This window comes from Pristis pectinata, chromosome 2 (genome assembly GCF_009764475.1).
Source record: "Pristis pectinata isolate sPriPec2 chromosome 2, sPriPec2.1.pri, whole genome shotgun sequence".
NCBI classification, from domain to species: domain Eukaryota; kingdom Metazoa; phylum Chordata; class Chondrichthyes; order Rhinopristiformes; family Pristidae; genus Pristis; species Pristis pectinata.
The window spans coordinates 59020511-59038602 of NC_067406.1; the positions used below are offsets into that span (position 1 = coordinate 59020511).

Consider the following 18092-nt stretch of genomic DNA (forward strand, 5'->3'; position numbering starts at 1 on the left):
ATCACCATCCAAGTGAGAGACTGCAAGGATGTCCATGTGCACAGCACCATTACAGGTACCAATGACTGCTGTGCTCACAAGTGCCTAATTTGGTCTGCTATCTCCATAAGTCTTCCCCCAAAACAATGTCAACAACAGGAATGTCGCCACAAGAAAATAAACACTGAAGGTCTTAAAGGACTCTGCAAAGATAACTTTTCTTTAGACAGCACCTCACAAACAACCTGACAACTCCCAACCAACATCAGCCACTAAGTATCCACAGCATCTGGATTGCTTGAGGTTCATTGCAATTAGCATCAATGAAGATACGCTTAGCTTCTTCACCAGAAAATACCTGTGTTGTTGTGATGAACATGGCTTGCAGATTCAGTGGCTAATTCACTGCAAATCTAAGATGTTCTTGGATTGGAAGCCTAACTGTGCCTCAAAAGAATGAAATAGTTCTACAGAATTTCTCCTAGCTGGCAGGATGCTGGAAAGGCCAGATGTTAACCAAAAAACAAGACCTTGGATATCCCTGATGAAGTCTTAAAACTTGGTGGAGAGGAACTTTAGTTGCAAAGTCAAAACCTCATTTCCCACATCTTGGAAGAGGAAACCATGCCAAGGGATCACAGAGACACTATTATTGTGACTACCTTCAAGAAATGAATCAAATGTGATTGTTTTAGAAACATAGAAAACCTACAGCACAATTCAGGCCCTTTGGCCCACAAAGCTGTGCCGAACATGTCCCTACCTTAGAAATTACTGGGCTTACCTATAGCCCTCTATTTTTCTCAGCTCCATGTACCTATCCAAAAGTTTCTTAAAAGACCCTATTGTTTCCGCTTCCACCAGCGTTGCCAGCAGCCCATTCCACGCACTCATCACTCTCTGAGTAAAAAACTTACCCCTGACATCTCCTCTATACCAACTTCCCAGCACCTAAAACCTGTGTCCTCTTGTGGCAACCATTTCAGCCCTGGGGAAAAGCCTCTATCTACCCGATCAATGCCTCTCATCATCTTATATACCTCTATCAGGTCCCCCCTCATCCTCCATCGCTCCAAGAAGAAAAGGCCAAGTTCCCTCAACCTGCTTTCATAATGCATGCTCTGCAATCCAGGCAGCATCCTTGTAAATCTCCTCTGCACCCTTTCTATGGCTTCCACATCTGAACCAGAACTGAGCACAGTACTCCAAGTGGGGTCTGACCAGGGTCCTATATAGCTGCAACAATACCTCTTGGCTCCTAAATTCAATTCCCTGATTGATGAAGGACAATACACCATATGCCTTCTTAACCACAGAGTCAACTTGTGCAGCTGCTTTGAGCGTCAAGCAGGGGTTTAGCTATAGCAGGGGTCTCCTTGCTGTCTACCATTGGGCAAGTCATCATCAGAGCCCTTCTCAACTGCTTCCTAGTGGCTGAGGTGTTGCTCACTGAACCGTAGTGTGGATTGCATTTATCAAGAGGCCCAATGGACATGTTATGCACCATGTGTTAACTCCAAGAGAAATGTAGGGAGCAGCAACAACCCCTTATACATGAAAATCAGAAAAATCTTGCAGATACTGGAAATCTAAAACAAAGACAGAAAATGCTAGAAAAATTCAGCAGGCCAGCAGCATCTGTGGAAAGAAAAGCAGCTAACGTTTCAGGTCTCTGCATCACTATCTAACTTATTACAAGATGGAAGTGTGGAGGAGGTATTTCTCTGAGTATCATGATTCTTATTCCAGACAGAAATGGAGGGAAAGTCAGTCAATATATACCAGGCAGAAATTGACGGATGTTCATACTACAAGGGGCATAAGAGAAGAGCGGGAAAGTGGCATTGAGGCCAAGATTGGATCAGCCATGATCTTACTGAATGGCAGAGAAGAACAGCGTAGAGGCAATACCCATTTATTGCTTCTTGTGTTTCTCATGTTCTTATGCAAGCTGGCTCAAAGCTCATACTCTACTGGGCAACAGTGTTCCTCACTCTCCTGTAGGCTTCTGAAACATGGATTGCCTACAGCAGACACCTCATTCAACTACTAATTCTGAAACTGATCATCATTTCTGGAACTTGCCTCTCCATAAAGTAAAACTGGCTGGCCTATAGTTGTTGGTACTGGTATTCTCTTTTGAACAAGGGTGTAACGTTTCCAAATTTCCAACACTCAGGAACCACCTGAATCCGCAGATGCTTGGAATCTGCAGATGCCTGGGCTTCTGCCATTATTGCTCTTTTCCAACTTTCTACCATCAGCAAACGTGGACATACTATACCTTGCTCATCATCCATATCGTTCGTAAAGGTTATGAACAGTTGGGATCCAGCATGATCCCTGCATCATCACACTGATCACAGCCTCCCAACTGGAAAATAAACTGTTTATTTCTACCTTGTTTTTTGTTGTCCATTAACCAATCTTAATTCACACCATCACCTTTATCCTCAATCCCATGTATTCTAATAATGATTAATAACCTCTTTGGTAGCTCCTTATTGAAGACCTGGTGAAATTCGAAACCCACCATATCCTTCAACTTCCCCTTACCTATTCTGTCCATTACAACCTCAAAAAACTCTAAAGGTTTGTCAACCATATTTACTCTTTCATAATTGCATATTGACTTCTCCCAATCCTAGTATTATTTTTTATGTACCATGATGTCAAAATAATTGGTCTGTAATCCATCATGTTCTCTCTCCCTCTTTTCTTGTTGGGATTACATTTGCTACCTTCTACTCTATGGGAACCATTCCAAAATCTGTGGAATTTTGAAAGAAAATAATGAGTGTGTACACTGTCTGCAAAGCCATCTCCTTCAAAAGCTTGAGATGCAGATCAGTAGGTCATAGAATATGGAGTCATAGAGTCATGCTGCACAGAAACAGGCCCTTTGGCCCATAATGTCCATGCTGACCATCAAGTACTCTAATTCCATTTACCAGCACTTGGTCCATAACCTTCTCTGCCTCGCCAATTCCAGTGCTCATCTCGAAACTTTTTAAATGCTGTGAGAGTATCATATTAATGCATTAGTACTCTTTTCATTATAATTACTGGAAAGTAAACTAAATAATTCAATGAATTTTCAAAACTGCTACCCAATATGACCAGATTCTTGTCCTTATCCTATGAATATCAGAGAAACGTTACAAGAGATTCCATAATTCCAAAATGTAAAGTCAATAAAGTTGCTCTTTTAAAAAAATTTACATCATTTTTCAAATGTAAAGGACTTACCACTTGTCCATTTTGTGGGTTTTTATGGGCATATGGAGGGCCTCGAATGTGATTCCACATTTGTCCGGAAGTCATGGCAAATACCAGACACTATGGAAAGGTAAGAAAGGATTAATTATGACTTCCCATTTTTATACCTTATTATTATATACACTCATGTCCCAAATTTATATCCAGTTTTCCAACCACAATAAAACTGGCACAGTCTTAAGCCTAACAGTCTTAAGTCTTACGGTCTAAGGAAGTAAATTAAATTGAAAAAAAAATTGGTGCTCACAGTTTTCTAAACTCCAAGGTATACAGGCTCAAACTATTTAGTCTCCCTTGGTCGGACAACCCTCTCATCCCAGGAATTAGCCTGCTGAATCTCCTTTGCATTATTGTTTCCAATGGTACAATATCATTTTTGAGGTAATGGGACCAACTGTATCCTATGTTCCAGTTGAAGGCTCACCAACACCCTGTAACTCCAACCCCTTTGCAATGAAGGGCCATTTCTTGACTACTTGTTGGACTTGATTGCCCGCTTTTTTGTGATTCATGCATTAGAATGCCGAGATCTCTCTAGAACTTCACTCACTTGCTGCTTCTCCTCATTTAGATAATAATTTGCCTTTTGATTTCTCTTACTGAAGTGCATGACCTCACACTTCCCCATATTAAACTTCATTTGTTAGTCTTTTGCCCACCCATTCAATCTATCTATATCTTGTTGCAGGATCACAGTATCCTTATTACAACATGCCCTTCTACCTATTTCCATCATTTACTAAAATAATTTCAAGGATGATGATGTTTAGTTAAATAGATAGACTGGAGAAGCTAGTTGCAAGAGGATCTGATATAAGTAAATTCATGAAGGGTATAGACAGAGTAGAGAGGAACAATTCCTGTTGGCAGAATGGTCAAGAACCCATGGAAATAGAATGAATATGAATGGTAAAAGAACTAACAGTGACAGGAAGAAACCTTTTATGCAGCCCATGATTGAGGTCTGGAATGCATTGCTGGGGTCATGGTGGAAGCAGATTCACACAGCATTCTAAAAGGAGCTGGTGTAGTATCTGAAAGGAATGAATTTGCAGGGCCATGAAAGGGGAGTAGTACTTAGCTCTTACACAAAGCTAGCTTGGATCTGATGGCCTGAATAGTCTTTTTCCAAGCTACAACCACTCTCTGATTCTTTGACTGATGTATTAATTTTAAATGGTAAACAGTTGTGTCTAGCTGGACCTACAGTTTTATGATGAAAGGTAATCAACCAGAAATACTAACTATTTTCTCTCACCACAGATGCTACCTGATCTGCTGACTATTTCCTGCATTTACAGTTTCTCCAAAATCACCTTAAATGTCAGTTTTGATTTGTTTAGTCAGTCAGCTGAAAGTGTCAACAGAGAATATGTGGAACATAGGCAATCTTCAAATTACTGGCTCCACAATTAAGAAAATTATCTGAAAATGTCAACCTCGTAAAAGAAGCTGCTGGTGACATAAAATTCTTTTACTGCCCTGTGCTCTCAAGCTGGCAAAATATGCTGCAAACTGGAACCAAAGAGATGGCATTGAGGAATTGTAAAGGACCTTAAGTGATATGGGCAAATGCCATTCTTGAGGAAATAAAGGATGCTTCCCTCAACTCTGTCAACTATATTAGTTCAGTGCCCTTGACAGTAGCATATGTTCTCAAATCCAACTTTCACCAGTCTCATTCTGTAAACTTTTGTCCTTTTAAACTCCACAGGAATGAACTTCCAACTTTACTACATTGTGGAGCAATTCAGATCTGGCATGAGTGGCAAAGGCACTCTTGTACCAGTGTGATCCTTTTCTGATTACACCATCACGCACCTCTGAGTGAGGTCTTATGCAGCCAAATTAGGATCATCTTTGTATCCAACCTCACTAACATTAGCAATCCTGTCCTTTCACAAGATTGGTTTTAACTTTCCCCATCCGGCACAAATTGGACCCACAAGCAGTTAAAATCAACCGGGAAACATTCTCAGTGACATCTTGCTCTTTTCTCATTCTAAAATTTTAACTTGCACTTTTAAAAAGACATCAAGAATAATCTCCTGAAATTGTACATGCAAATAAGGTTCTGAAAAATGAGGACCAGAGCATGGAAGGGCCTAAGGAAGTAAGTTAAATTGAAAAAAAAATGAACTGGATCTCATTGACTGATAGCTAGCAGTTCCAATGGGAACTGTCAGCAATCAGCCATTTGTGCCTCAGGAAATCGCTGACAAGCACGGCCTACCAAAAAAAGTCCACCGAATCCAGCAGTGCAGCAGTGACTCCCTGAGGATTCATAACTTTATACAAGGATAGACTTGAGGTGGAATGTCAGACCTATTTAATAATATAGTACATATACACATATTTTAAATATTTAAAATGTTTTACACTTTAAAAAATATATTTAAATCATCTGCAATAGTTTTTAAAGATTTCTATCTGAGACATTTAAAATTAGTTTAGAAGCCTTTAACAGCCAGTGAGCTGTACTGAGCCCACTCTACCTTTCAGGACACTTGCCTGGTGCAGAGAGTTAGCTTGTTCAGCCCTTTGCATCTGGAAAAAGTGCGTACAGCCAGGGCAGTACTGCAGATACAATCCAGATCTAGCATAATTTGGCCAACGTCTCCTCTTGGAGGCACGGATGAGTATTGGACCTCCTCCAGGCCTCACAGGAAAAGTTTTGACTTCACCTGCCCTCTCGCAATAACAACCCTTCACCATAACTGCCTGAGTTCCAGTTCCAAGATGTTTTGCACCTATTGTCCACAATCAACTTACTAGCCAACTGCCTCTTCACAAATGGACAACTCACCCTGGGCATGATGATGAGGTGCAGAAATGAAAGAAAATGGAAGTCTTTTCTCCAAGGCAAGTGGTTTTATTGGCAATATTTCTTATATTTTCTTATGACAGGGAAAAAGGCATCAGAGCAAACTCACCAATCAATTTAAACCAGACTAGTGTTAGACAATGCATTTTTGAAGGTCAAATTCTGGTAGGACATATAGACTAAATGGTAGGGATCTTAGGAGCATCGATGTACAGACACCTTGGGATTCAAGTCCATAGCTCCCTGAAAATGGTGATACAGATGGCTAGGATATTAAAAAAATGTGTTTGGCACGCTTGCCTTCATAGGCCAAGGCATTGAGTATAAGAGTTGAGATATCATGTTGTTGCAGTGTGGTACAAAACAGTGGTTAGTTCATGCTGGGAGTATTATGTACAGTTCTGGTCGCTACACTATAGGAAGGATGTGGTCGCAATTGGGAGCGTGTGAAAAAGATTCACCAGGATGTTGCCTGGAATAGAGGGCTATAAAAATGGGAGATTGGATAGGCTGGATTTATTCACACTGGAATGAAGGAAGCTGAGGGGTGATATGACAGAGTTTTGTAAAATTATAAGGGCCATAGATAAGATAGATAGTCAGAACCTCTTTCTCAGGGCAGGGGAGGGCTAGGACTAGATGGCACAGATTTAAGGTGAGAAGGGAGAAATTTAAAATATATCTGAAAGGCAAGTTTTTCCACACAGGGTGGTAAATATCTGGAAAAAGCTGCCAGAGGACGTAGTGGAGGCAAATATAATCACAACATTTACAACCAGTTTGCCAAGCACCTGTACTCTGCAACCATCCTAAGCTCCCACTCACATGCCATTTCAGCGCCCCTTTCCATTCCAACACCAACCTCTGTTTTCGGCTTTTTCCACTGCCAGACTGAAGCACAATGCAAACTTGAAGAACAGCACTTCATATTCTCTCTGGGTATTATACAATCCAATGGTACGAACACTGAATTTTCCATTTTCAGGTAACCCTGACCTCCTGTGTTTCTCTCTCTCTCTCTCTCTCTCTCTCTCTCCTTATGATCCACCTCTGGTCCTCCCATTTTTATTCCCTCTCCCATACCCCCCATTCGGCCCCTCATCACCCATTCTTGTCCCCCTACCCCTCCTAATTCCACCTACCTAATACCCACACATTTCACCCACCAGATTCCCTCCCCATCTGGCTCTGTATGTCCTTTATCTCACCCTTAAATGATTCTCAGTATCACCTCCCTTACTTATCAGATTCTAGCATGTAGTCATTGTGTCCCTGCTTATTACTCTCCAGGCTCTGTCTCCACTTTCATCTGCCATCTCTACCCCTCCCTCTCCCCCACCTGGCTTCTTCTGCCCATTATCCTTCACCTTTCCCTGTTCACCTATCAGCTACAGACCCCTGATTCACTTCCACTCCACGCTCCCCCTCTCCTCCCTATACTGGCTACCTTGCCACTCAGAGTGGAGTACTGATGCAGTGTCTCGACCCAAAGCATCGACAATTCCTTTCTCCCCGGGTGCTGCCCACCGAGTTCCTCCAGCAATTTGTTATTTGCCACAAAAACAATCTGTCATATAATTGAGAAAATCTTAAAAAAATGATTGCAATTAATGTTAGCACTGCCATCATTAGCAAAATTTTCATAAACAGCTGTAATTAATTAACCAATTTCAGGGTAATCTGAATACATACCAGAGCAGCCATGGCCCAACCAGTTTTATTATAGATGAATTCCAGGTTATTTCTCCGCAAATACAATAATCCTCCTACGAGTGAAACAAGGAGAGCCAAGGCAATGGTGCCTGAATAGTTAGGAGGCCGAAACACACGAATCTGAAAAACAAATAAATATATCCCCAAATCAAGCTGATATTTATCTCTCCGTTTAGGTTAACTGCAATTGGTATAATTGGAGGGTGGCACAGTGGTGCAGCTAGTAGAGTTACTGTCTCACAGCTCCAGTGATCTAGATTTCCTCCAGCACTATGTGTGTGGAGTTTGTACATTTTTTCTGTGATCATGTAGGTTTCCTCTACGTTGTCCAGCTCAGCTTCCTCCCACATCCCAGAAATGTGCAGGTTGCTACGTTAATTGGCTATAGTAAATTGCTTTTAGTTTGTAGGTGAGTAGTAGATTCTGAGCAGGAAGATGAGAAGAATAGAATGGTGTTGGGGTAGGATTAGTGGAAAAATGGGTCCCTGATGGCTGGCACAAACTCAGTGGCCTAAAGGGCCTGTTTCTGTGCTGTCTCTCTCTGTGGTTCTATGATTCTATGCAGGTCTCTAAAAGAACCATGAAAGTACTTGAGTATATTGCAGGTATCAACAGACAATGTATACCAACTCTTCCAATTCCAATTTTATTTTGTAGTTTTGAAATCTGTGAAAAGGCTTTTGATATTCAACTGGTTTAGGCACACTCAGAAAGTATTGTACACCTTTAAATGTTCATTAAAAGGAAAATAACTGCAGATACTGGAAATTTAAAACAACAGAAAATGCTGGAAACACTCAGCAGGTCATAGAACCAGAAAACCATATAACAATACGCAACATTACAGGACCTTCGGCCCACCATGTTGTGCCGACCTTCAAACCATGTCTAAGACCCTTCCTCCCACATATCCCTCTAACTTAAATTCCTCCATATGCTTATCTAACAATCTCTTGAACTTGTCCAATGTATCAGCCTCCACCACCACCCCAGGCAGCGCATTCCATGCACCAACCACTCTCTGGGTGAAAACCCCCCCTCTGACATCACCCTTGAACTTCCCACCCAATACCTTAAAGTCATGTCCTCTTGTATTGAGCATTGGCGCCCTGGGAAAGAGGCGCTGGCTGTCCACTCTATCTATTCCTCTTAATATTTTGTATACCTCTATCACGTCTCCCCTCATCCTCCTTCTCACCAATGAGAACAGCCCTAGCTCCTTTAGTCTCTCCTCATAATCCACACTCTCTAATCCAGGCAGCATCCTGGTAAATCTCCTCTGCACCCTTTCCAACGTTTCCACATCCTTCCTATAATGAGGTGACCAGAAATGGACACAGTACTCTAAGTGTGGCCTAACCAGAGTTTTGTAAAGCTGCATCATCATTTCGCGGCTCTTCAACTCGATCCCCCGACTTATGAAAGCTAACATCCCATAAGCTTTCTTAACTACCCTATCCACCAGCAAGGCAACTTTCAGTGATCTGTGGATATGAACCCCCAGATCCCTCTGCTCCTCTACACTGCCCAGAATCCTGCCATTTACCTTGTACTCCACCTTGGAGTTTGTCCTTCCAAAGTGTACTACGTCACACTTCTCTGGATTGAACTCCATCTGCCACTTGTCAGCCCACCTCTGCATCCTATCAATATCCCTCTGCAAGCTTCGACAGCCCTCCACACTATCTACAACACCACCAATCTTTGTGTCATCTGCAAACTTGCTAACCCAGCCTTCCACGCCATCATCTAAGTCGTTAATAAATATCACAAAAAGTAGAGGTCCCAGAACTGATCCCTGCGGGCGCCACTAGTCACAGCCCTCCAATCTGAATGCACTCCCTCCACCACAACCCTCTGCTTTCTACAGGCAAGCCAATTTTGAATCCACACGGCCAAGCTTACCCGGATCCCTTGGCCTCTGACCTTCTGAAGAAGCCTACCATGAGGAACCCTGTCAAATGCCTTACTAAGATCCATGTAGACCACATCCACTGCACTACCCTCATCAATCTTCCTGGTCACCTCCTCAAAGAACCCTATCAGGCTCGTGAGGCAAGATCTTCCCTTCACAAAGCCATGCTGGCTGTCCCTAATCAGTCCATGTTTCTCCAAATGCTCATAGATCCTATCTCTTAGAATCCTTTCCAACAGCTTACCCACCACAGACGTAAGGCTCACTGGTCTGTAATTCCCTGGACTATCCCTACTACCTTTTTTGAATAAGGGGACAACATTCGCCACCCTCCAATCCTCCGGTACCATCCCCGTTGACAACGAGTACTCAAAGATCCTAACCAAAGGTTCAGCAATCTCCTCCCTCGTCTCGCAAAGCAGCCTGGGGAGTATTCCGTCAGGCCCCGGGGACTTATCTGTCCCAATATTTTCTATCAACTCCAACACATCCTCTCTCTTAATATCTACATACTCTAGAACATTACCTTCACCTACACTGTTCTCAGCATCATCAAGACCCCTCTCCTTGGTGAATACTGAAGAGAAGTGTTCATTGAGAATCTCACCCTTCCATAGCTTCCAGGCACATCCTCTGTCTTTAATCGGACCTACCTTTACCCTAGCCATCCTTCTGTTCTTTACGTACGAGAAAAAAGCCTTGGGATTCTCCTTAACCCTACTTGCCAAAGCCTTTCCATGTCTCCTTCTCGCTCTCCTCAGCCCTTTCTTAAGTTCCTTCCTTGCTACTCTATATTCCTCATGAGCCCTGTCCGATCCTTGCTGCTTACACCTTATGTATGCTGCCCTCTTCTTCCTAACTAGTTGTTCCACCTCTCTCGTCACCCACGGTTCCTTCACCCTACCATTCCTTCTCTGCCTCACCGGGACAAATTTATCCCTAACATCCTGCAAAAGATCCCTGACCATCGACCACATCTCCATAGTACATTTTCCTTCAAAAATGTCATCCCAATTTACACTCCCAAGTTCTCGCCTTATAGCCTCATAATTCACCTTCCCCCAATTAAATATCTTCCCATCCTGTTTGCTCCTATCCCTGTCCATGACAATTCTAAAGGTTACAGAGCAATGGTCACTGTCCCCCAAATGCTCACCCACTGATAGATCTGTCACCTGACCCGGTTCATTACCTAAAACTGGATCTAATATGGCATTCCCTCTAGTCGGCCTGTCAACATACTGCGTCAGGAATCCGTCCTGGACACACTTAACAGACTGCGCCCCGTCTAAACCTTTGACACTAAGTAGGTGCCAATCAATATTTGGATAGTTGAAGTCTCCCATTATAATAACCTTGTTATTTTCGCATCTCTCCAAAAATTGCCTCCCAATCTGCTCCTCAGTATCCCTTATGCTACCGGGGGGGCCTATAGAATACTCCCAGGAGGGTAACTGCCCGTTTCTTATTCCTAACTTCCACCCACATTGACTCTAGAGAGGATCCTTCTACATTATCTACCATTTCTGCACTGTAACCGTGTCCCTGACCAGTATCGTCACCCCTCCTGCTCTTCTCCCTCCCTCCTTATCCCTTTTAAAACACTGAAAACCAGGAATATTCAATATCCATTCCTGCCCCGATGTCAGCCATGTCTCTGTAATAGCCACAATATCATAGTCCCATGTACTTATCTAAGCTCTCAGTTCATCTCCCTTATTACCAATGCTTCTCGCATTCAAGTAAATGCACTTTAGCCCATCCACCTTACTACTTTTGTAGCCTGTACTCTGCTTCTCCTTCCTTAAAGCCTCTCTACCTGTCAGATCTGACTTTTCCCCATCCCCTTCTTCCTCTGACCTACTCCTCCGGTTCCCTTCCCCCTCGCAATCTAGTATAAACCCTCCTTACCCTCATGTAGCAACTGTGGAATGATATCTGATGAAGGGTCTTCAATATGAAAAATTAACTCTATTTCTCTTCCCACAGATGCTGCCTGACCTGCCAAATGTTTCCGGCACTTTTCGTTTTCATTTCTGAAGAGGACCCTGTTTGTTGTGTGTCCTTCCTATGCGTATCAAACCAGCCTGACCATATTACTTAAAATATTCTATTGCAATTTGTGGTCAGATTACTGGCAAGATTTCAGGGTAGCAATTCATCTTAGTCCCTTGTGCTAAACAAAGAATTGTAGCTAGACTGAATGTTGTGTACTAATTTAAGAAAAAAATGACTCCACAATACAGCTGTTAATATTTGTTAATATTTAACATAAATGATCAAGAATGAATTTTCACCCGTCCTGTTTAAACCACAACTTTGCATTTACTAAGGTTAGTATACAAATGATTCCTGCTCAAATATTTCAGCATTAGGGCAACAGAGACATAAAAATTAAATCTACCAAATAGTGTCATGTTAAGGTGACAAGAAAACAAGTATTATGAAAGTCTGCAGTAGTAGCACTTCACATTAATTAACAACATTCAAAGTGAAGCAACAATTTTGTTAGAATGAAATTCAATGGAACTTTCAACATTTCCAAGAACTTACATGGACATCAGTTCGGTCAGCTATCCACTTAGCAAGCTGCTCAGCTGCAAATCCAATTCGCTGGAGGTCAAAGGTGTCAGCTCTCTTGGGTTTGCCTTTTGGTGGAAAATGCATGAATGTGGGAGCAGAGTTCATATTTAACTGCAAAACAAGAAAATATTGCTTGAAAATGCTAATTAAATTTCCATCACATTGTGCACAGAAGGCACTTCCTTTACTTTAAACTTATATATTTTTCAATTCATTTTATGAGATATGGGCATTGATGGCAACACCAGTATTTATTGTCTATCCCCAATTGTCCTAAAAAAGTTATTCCTTTAAATCCACATTTATTTTCCTGTTTTAAACTTGGTCAGCTGTTGAACCCAAACTGAACAGGACAATGTCCAGTCTGCTCTAACAAAATCTCACCACCAGACACATATTCCCTTCCCCTCCCCTTTCATCATTTCTGAGGGATGGCTCCTCTCGCCTCCCTGGTTTGCTCTTTTGTCCCAACTAATCACTCTCCATCTTATGGCACCATCTCATGCAAATGCAGTATTTGCAACACCTGGCCTTTCACATGTTCTCTTCTGACCATCCACGATCCCAAAAAGTCTTTCCAGATGAAGGAGCAATTCACTTGCACTTCTAGTGTACTGCATTCGTTGTTCACAATGTGCTCTCTTCTACACTGGAGAAACCAAATGCAGTTTGGGTGATCACTTTGTGGAACACCAGCACTTAGTCTGCAGGAGTAAACTTCCGGTTGCCCTCCACTTTAATTCCCCATCCCACTGCCATTCTGCCCCTATGGCCTCTGGCATTATTACAACAAGACCCAATGCAACCTCGACAAACAACATCTTAGCTCCCATCTGGGCACATTGCAGCTTTCTGGACTCAACAGAGAATCCTTCAACTTTAGCTCGTTCTTTCTGTCCATTAATTAGAACTGGCCACTTCTGCCTGTCTCAGTTGGCTTAGTTATCCTCTTTCTAGTAGTATAGTGCACCCTGCTGGTTTTGTCCTACAGCCTTGCAATTAGCAACATAAAGTCGCTGTTTGAAGCCCAGTGTGCTTCTTTGCCTGTGCTTTGTTGTTTGGTCTTGCCTCCCTTTGTTCTACCCATCACACTGCCTCCCTCCCCACCCCACCCTTCCCTGCCACTGAAAACTAACTTGCTTTCTCTCTTAACCAGTTCTGATGAAGTTCAAGTTCAAGGTTCAAGTTACTTTATTGTCATTCATCCATGCTATAAAAACACATGGCGGAACGAAATGTCGTTTCTTAAAATTTAAATTTTTTAAAAATTTTACTTACAGCGTGGTAACAGGCCCTTCCGGCCCAACGAGTCCGCGCCGCCCATTTTAAACCCAAATTAACCTACCCGTACATCTTTGCAATGTGGGAGGAAACCGGAGCACCCAGGGGAAACCCACGCAGACACAGGAGAATGTACAAACTCCTTACAGACAGCGACGGGAATCAAACCCCGATCGCTGGCTCCCCTAGACTCACACAACAGAGGACATACATAGAACAGAAGACATAAACAAAAAACAAAAAAAATCAAAAAAAATAGTGCAAGTTCAAATAGTGCAAAAAAACGGTATAAACAAAATAGAAATTTAGTGCAGAGTTAGTGCAAAACTGAGTTGGACAAGAGAAATACAAGCTCAGTGCGTTGTACTGAGGTCGTCTGCTATATGTATTCCCAAGAACTTATAACAGCTGACTCTGTACAATGATGCCATTGATGCACAGGGGGAAGTGGTCAGCAGCAGCCAAAGTTCTTATGCGCCGTTGTGCAAACCAGAGCTTCTGACGCAGCATTTGTCTACCGGGGTACTCAGGAGCCTGACAACCTGGGGAAAAAACTGTTGTGCAATCTAGTAGTTCTGGCCCGGATGCTCTGGTACTGCTTGCTAGATGGCAGTGGGACAAATAGGTCGTAGGAAGGATGAGAAGGGTTGTCTATAATTCTATAAACCTTACATGTGCATCGTGTATTGTAAATATCCGAGGTGGAGGGAAGAGGTACTCCAATGATCTTTTTCGCTGTACTTGCAATTCTCTGCAAAGACTTATGGTCAGAGATGTTACAGTTACCGTACCAGGCAGAAATGCAGCTAATCAGGACACTCTCAATGGTTCCCCTGTAGAATATAGTGAGGGTGGGGGAGGGCAGGTTTGCTCTTTTCAGCTGCCGTAAAAAGTGGAGATACTGCTGTGCCTTCTTGGCGAGGGAAGAGATGTTAGTTGACCAGGACAAGTCGTCTGCTATATGTATTCTCAAGAACTTATAACAGCTGACTCTGTACAATGATGCCACTGATGCACAGGGGGAAGTGGTCAGCTTGAGCCTTTCTAAAATCTACAATCATCTCTCTTGTTTTGTCCACGTTCAAGGAGAAATTGTTGACTGAGCACCAATCCACCAGCCTCGCCACCTCCTCTCTGTAAGCTGTTTCATCGTTCCTGCTGATGAGGCCCACCACTATTGTATCATCAGCAAACTTGATGACATGGTTGGAGCTTGAGTTGGCAGAACAGTCATGGGTCAGCAGGGTGAACAGCAGTGGACTGAGCACACAGCCCTGGGGGGCTCCAGTGCTCAGCCTAGTGATTTTTGAAACGGTATTTCCAATATGAACTGAATGTGGCCTTTCAGAGAAGTCCAGAATCCAATTGCAGGTGGAGGTGCTAAGGCCCAGTAGGTGTAGATTCCTTATGAGGTTCTGTGGGATGATAGTATTAAAGGCGGAGCTGAAGTCTATAAACAGCATTCTAACATGTGTCCTTTTTTAACGTAAGAAGGATCTTGGACCTAAAGTGTGAACTGTTTCCAGCATTTTCTGTTTTTATTATGAACAGGATCATGTTTGTTGTGTGCCTTCTCTCTCATTATGAAATTAGCTGAAGGAGTTTGCTTCCAATGCTCCGGCACAATTTACAGTCCAATTGCTTGTAAGATTTCAGGCTAGAACCAGAGGAGCCAACACACTTGATCACTGTAACATCACCATCAAGAACACTTATCATGCTATCCTACACCCGCACTTTGGCAAGACCGATCACCTGGCTGTACTTCTACTCCTGGTGTATAGACATAGACTGAAGACCACAGCATCAGTAGTGAGGACCACAAAGGTATGGTTAAGGGAGGTGGATGAGCTTTTACAGAACTTCTTTGAGTCGGTGGACTGGACCATATTCAGTGATTCATCTTCGGATCTGAATGAATTTGCCACAGCCGTCACCAACTTTATCAAGACCTGCGTGGATGAGTGTGTGCCTTTGAGTACATACCCAGTCCTCCTGAACCAGAAGCCCTGGATGAACCAGGATATTCGCAGTCTGGTAAGGGTGAGATCTGTGATGTTTAAGACCAGTGATCCAAGAAGTCCAGGTATGACCTACGGAAGGCCATCATGAGTGTGAAAAGGTAATTCCATTTGAAGTTAGAGACACATTGGATGCATGACAACTGTGGCAGGGTTTGCATGCCATTACTTCCTATAAGGCGAAACCTAACAGCACATATGGCAGTGATGCTTCACTTTCCAATGAGCTCAATACGTTTTATGCATGCTTTGAAAGGGAGAATAACACTACACCTGTGCAAATCCCCACAGCATCTGCTAACCCTGTGATCTCTGTCTCAGAGGGAGATGTCAGAACATCCTTCAAGAGGGTGAACCCTCACAAGATGTCAGACCCCGATGCTGTACCTGGCCGGGTACTAAAAACCTGTGCTAACCAACTGGTTGGAGTGTTTAAGGACATCTTCAACCTCTCACTGCTGTGGTCTGAGGTCCACACCTGCTTAAATAGGACTGCAATCATACCGGTGCCCAAGAAGAGCAGGGTGAGCTGCCTCAACGACCATTGCCGAACAGCACTCACATCTACTGTAATGAAGTGCTTCGGGAGGTTGGTTATGGCTAGAATTAACTCCTGCTTGAACAAGGACCTGAACCTATTGCAATTCGCCTACCACCACAACAGGTCTACAGCGGACGCAATCTCACTGGCTCTCCACTCAGCTTTGGAGCACCTAGGCAACAGCAAAACATACGTCAGGCTGCTGTTTATCAATTACAGCTCAGTGTTCAACACCATCATCCCCTCAGTATTAATCACCAAGCTTCAAAACTTGGGCCTCTGTACCTCCCTCTGCAACTGGATCCTCAACTTCCTGATCAGGAGACCACAGTCAGTACGAATCAGTAATAACATCTCCTCCTCGCTGACAATCAACACTGGCTCAGCTCAAGGATGCGTGCTTAGCCCACTGCTCTACTCTCTCTACACTCACGACTGTGCGGCTAAGCACAGCTCAAGCACCATCTATAAATTTTCAAGGACACCACTGTTGTTGGTAAAGTCTGAGATGGTGACAAGGAGGCGTACAGGAGTGAGATAGATCGGCTGGTTGAGTGGTGTTGCAACAACAACCTTACACTCGACATCAGCAAGATCAAGGAATTGATTGTGGACTTCAGGAAGGGGAGGTCAGGAGAATGCACATCAGTCCTCATTGAGGGGTCAGCGGTGGAAAGGCTGAGCAACTTCAAGTCCCTGGGTGTCAACATCTCAGAGGATCTATCTTGGGCCAACACATTGATGCAATCATGAAGAAGGCACACCAGTGGTTCTACTTCATTAGGAAATTGAGGGGATTTGGTATGTCCCCAAAGACTCTTGCAAATTTCCATCCATGTACGGTGGAGAGCATTCTGACTGGTTGTATCACAGCCTGGTCTGGAGACTCCAATGCAGAGGATCGCAAGGGGCTTCAGAGGGTTGCAGAGGGGTTGTAGACTCAGCCAGCTCCATCATGTGCATAACCCTCCCCGCCAATGAGGACATCTTCAAGAAGCAGTGCCTCAAGAGGATGGCATCCATCACTAAGGACCCGTATCATCCGAGACATGCCCTCTTCGCGTTACTACCATCAGGGAGGAGGTACAGGAGCCTGAAGAACCACGCTCAATGATTTAGGAACAGATTCTTCCCCTCAGCCATCAGATTCCTGAATGGTCCATGAACCCTACTTCATTATTCGTTTTTTTTTGCACTGTTATTTTGTAATTTATAGTAATTTTTATGTCTTTGCACTGTACTGCTGATGCAAAACAACAAACTTCATGTCATATAAGTCAGATTCTAGAACTTTGCCCAAGGTCAGTTGTGCTTCATATAATATAAACAAACTCTTCAACCTTCTTGAATTGCACCAGTCATTTCGTGAAGGTACTCCAAACTGTGTGGTTGACTGGGGAATCCCAGGATTTGGACCCAGCAATGAAGAAGGAGATATATTTCCAAGTAAGTATGTGGAGGTGCAGTGTAGGTCTTTAAAATCATGAATAGTTTAGATGGAAGAAATAAAGAAAACTTGTTTTCAATGGCAATGTGTTGAAGACCAGACTCACAAATGCAGTGCGTTATTGTAATTTAGAAAATACAGCATGATAGGTTTGTGAATATTATTTTTCCAAATAATTAAGATCCTCAAGCCTGCTATCACTCAAATAAATATCGTCTTCTTTACTTACTCAGAGTATGTTAGTATCTCTGGCAAGGCCAGCATTTCTTGCCCAAATCTAATGCCGTTATGAAAGTGGTAATCGGTCATCTTCTTGAATGACTATAATCTTTGAAGTGAAGGTACTTCCATAAGGTTGTTAGAAAGAGAGTTCTAGGAATTTTGCCCAACAAACCTGAAATGACGAGCTACTTCCTTGTCAACATGGTGTGCAACTAGTAAGGGAAGTTATAAGCAATGATGTTTCCATGCATCTGCTCTTATCTTTCCAGGCAGTAGAGGACATGTGC

The 18092-nt window shown here is 43.0% G+C and overlaps 1 protein-coding gene across 2 annotated transcripts in view; it reads right to left on the bottom strand.

The window, feature by feature from the left end:
• tusc3 (tumor suppressor candidate 3) overlaps positions 1-18092 on the bottom strand; it is a 290240-nt gene that overhangs the window by 173151 nt on the left and 98997 nt on the right. For both annotated transcript variants that reach the window (XM_052041459.1, XM_052041470.1), the window contains exons 4-6: positions 12264-12404; positions 7775-7915; positions 3229-3318 (exon numbers count right to left, since the gene is read on the bottom strand). In XM_052041459.1, the coding sequence (XP_051897419.1) occupies positions 3229-3318; positions 7775-7915; positions 12264-12404 (372 nt within the window). The remainder of the gene's footprint in view (positions 1-3228; positions 3319-7774; positions 7916-12263; positions 12405-18092) is intronic.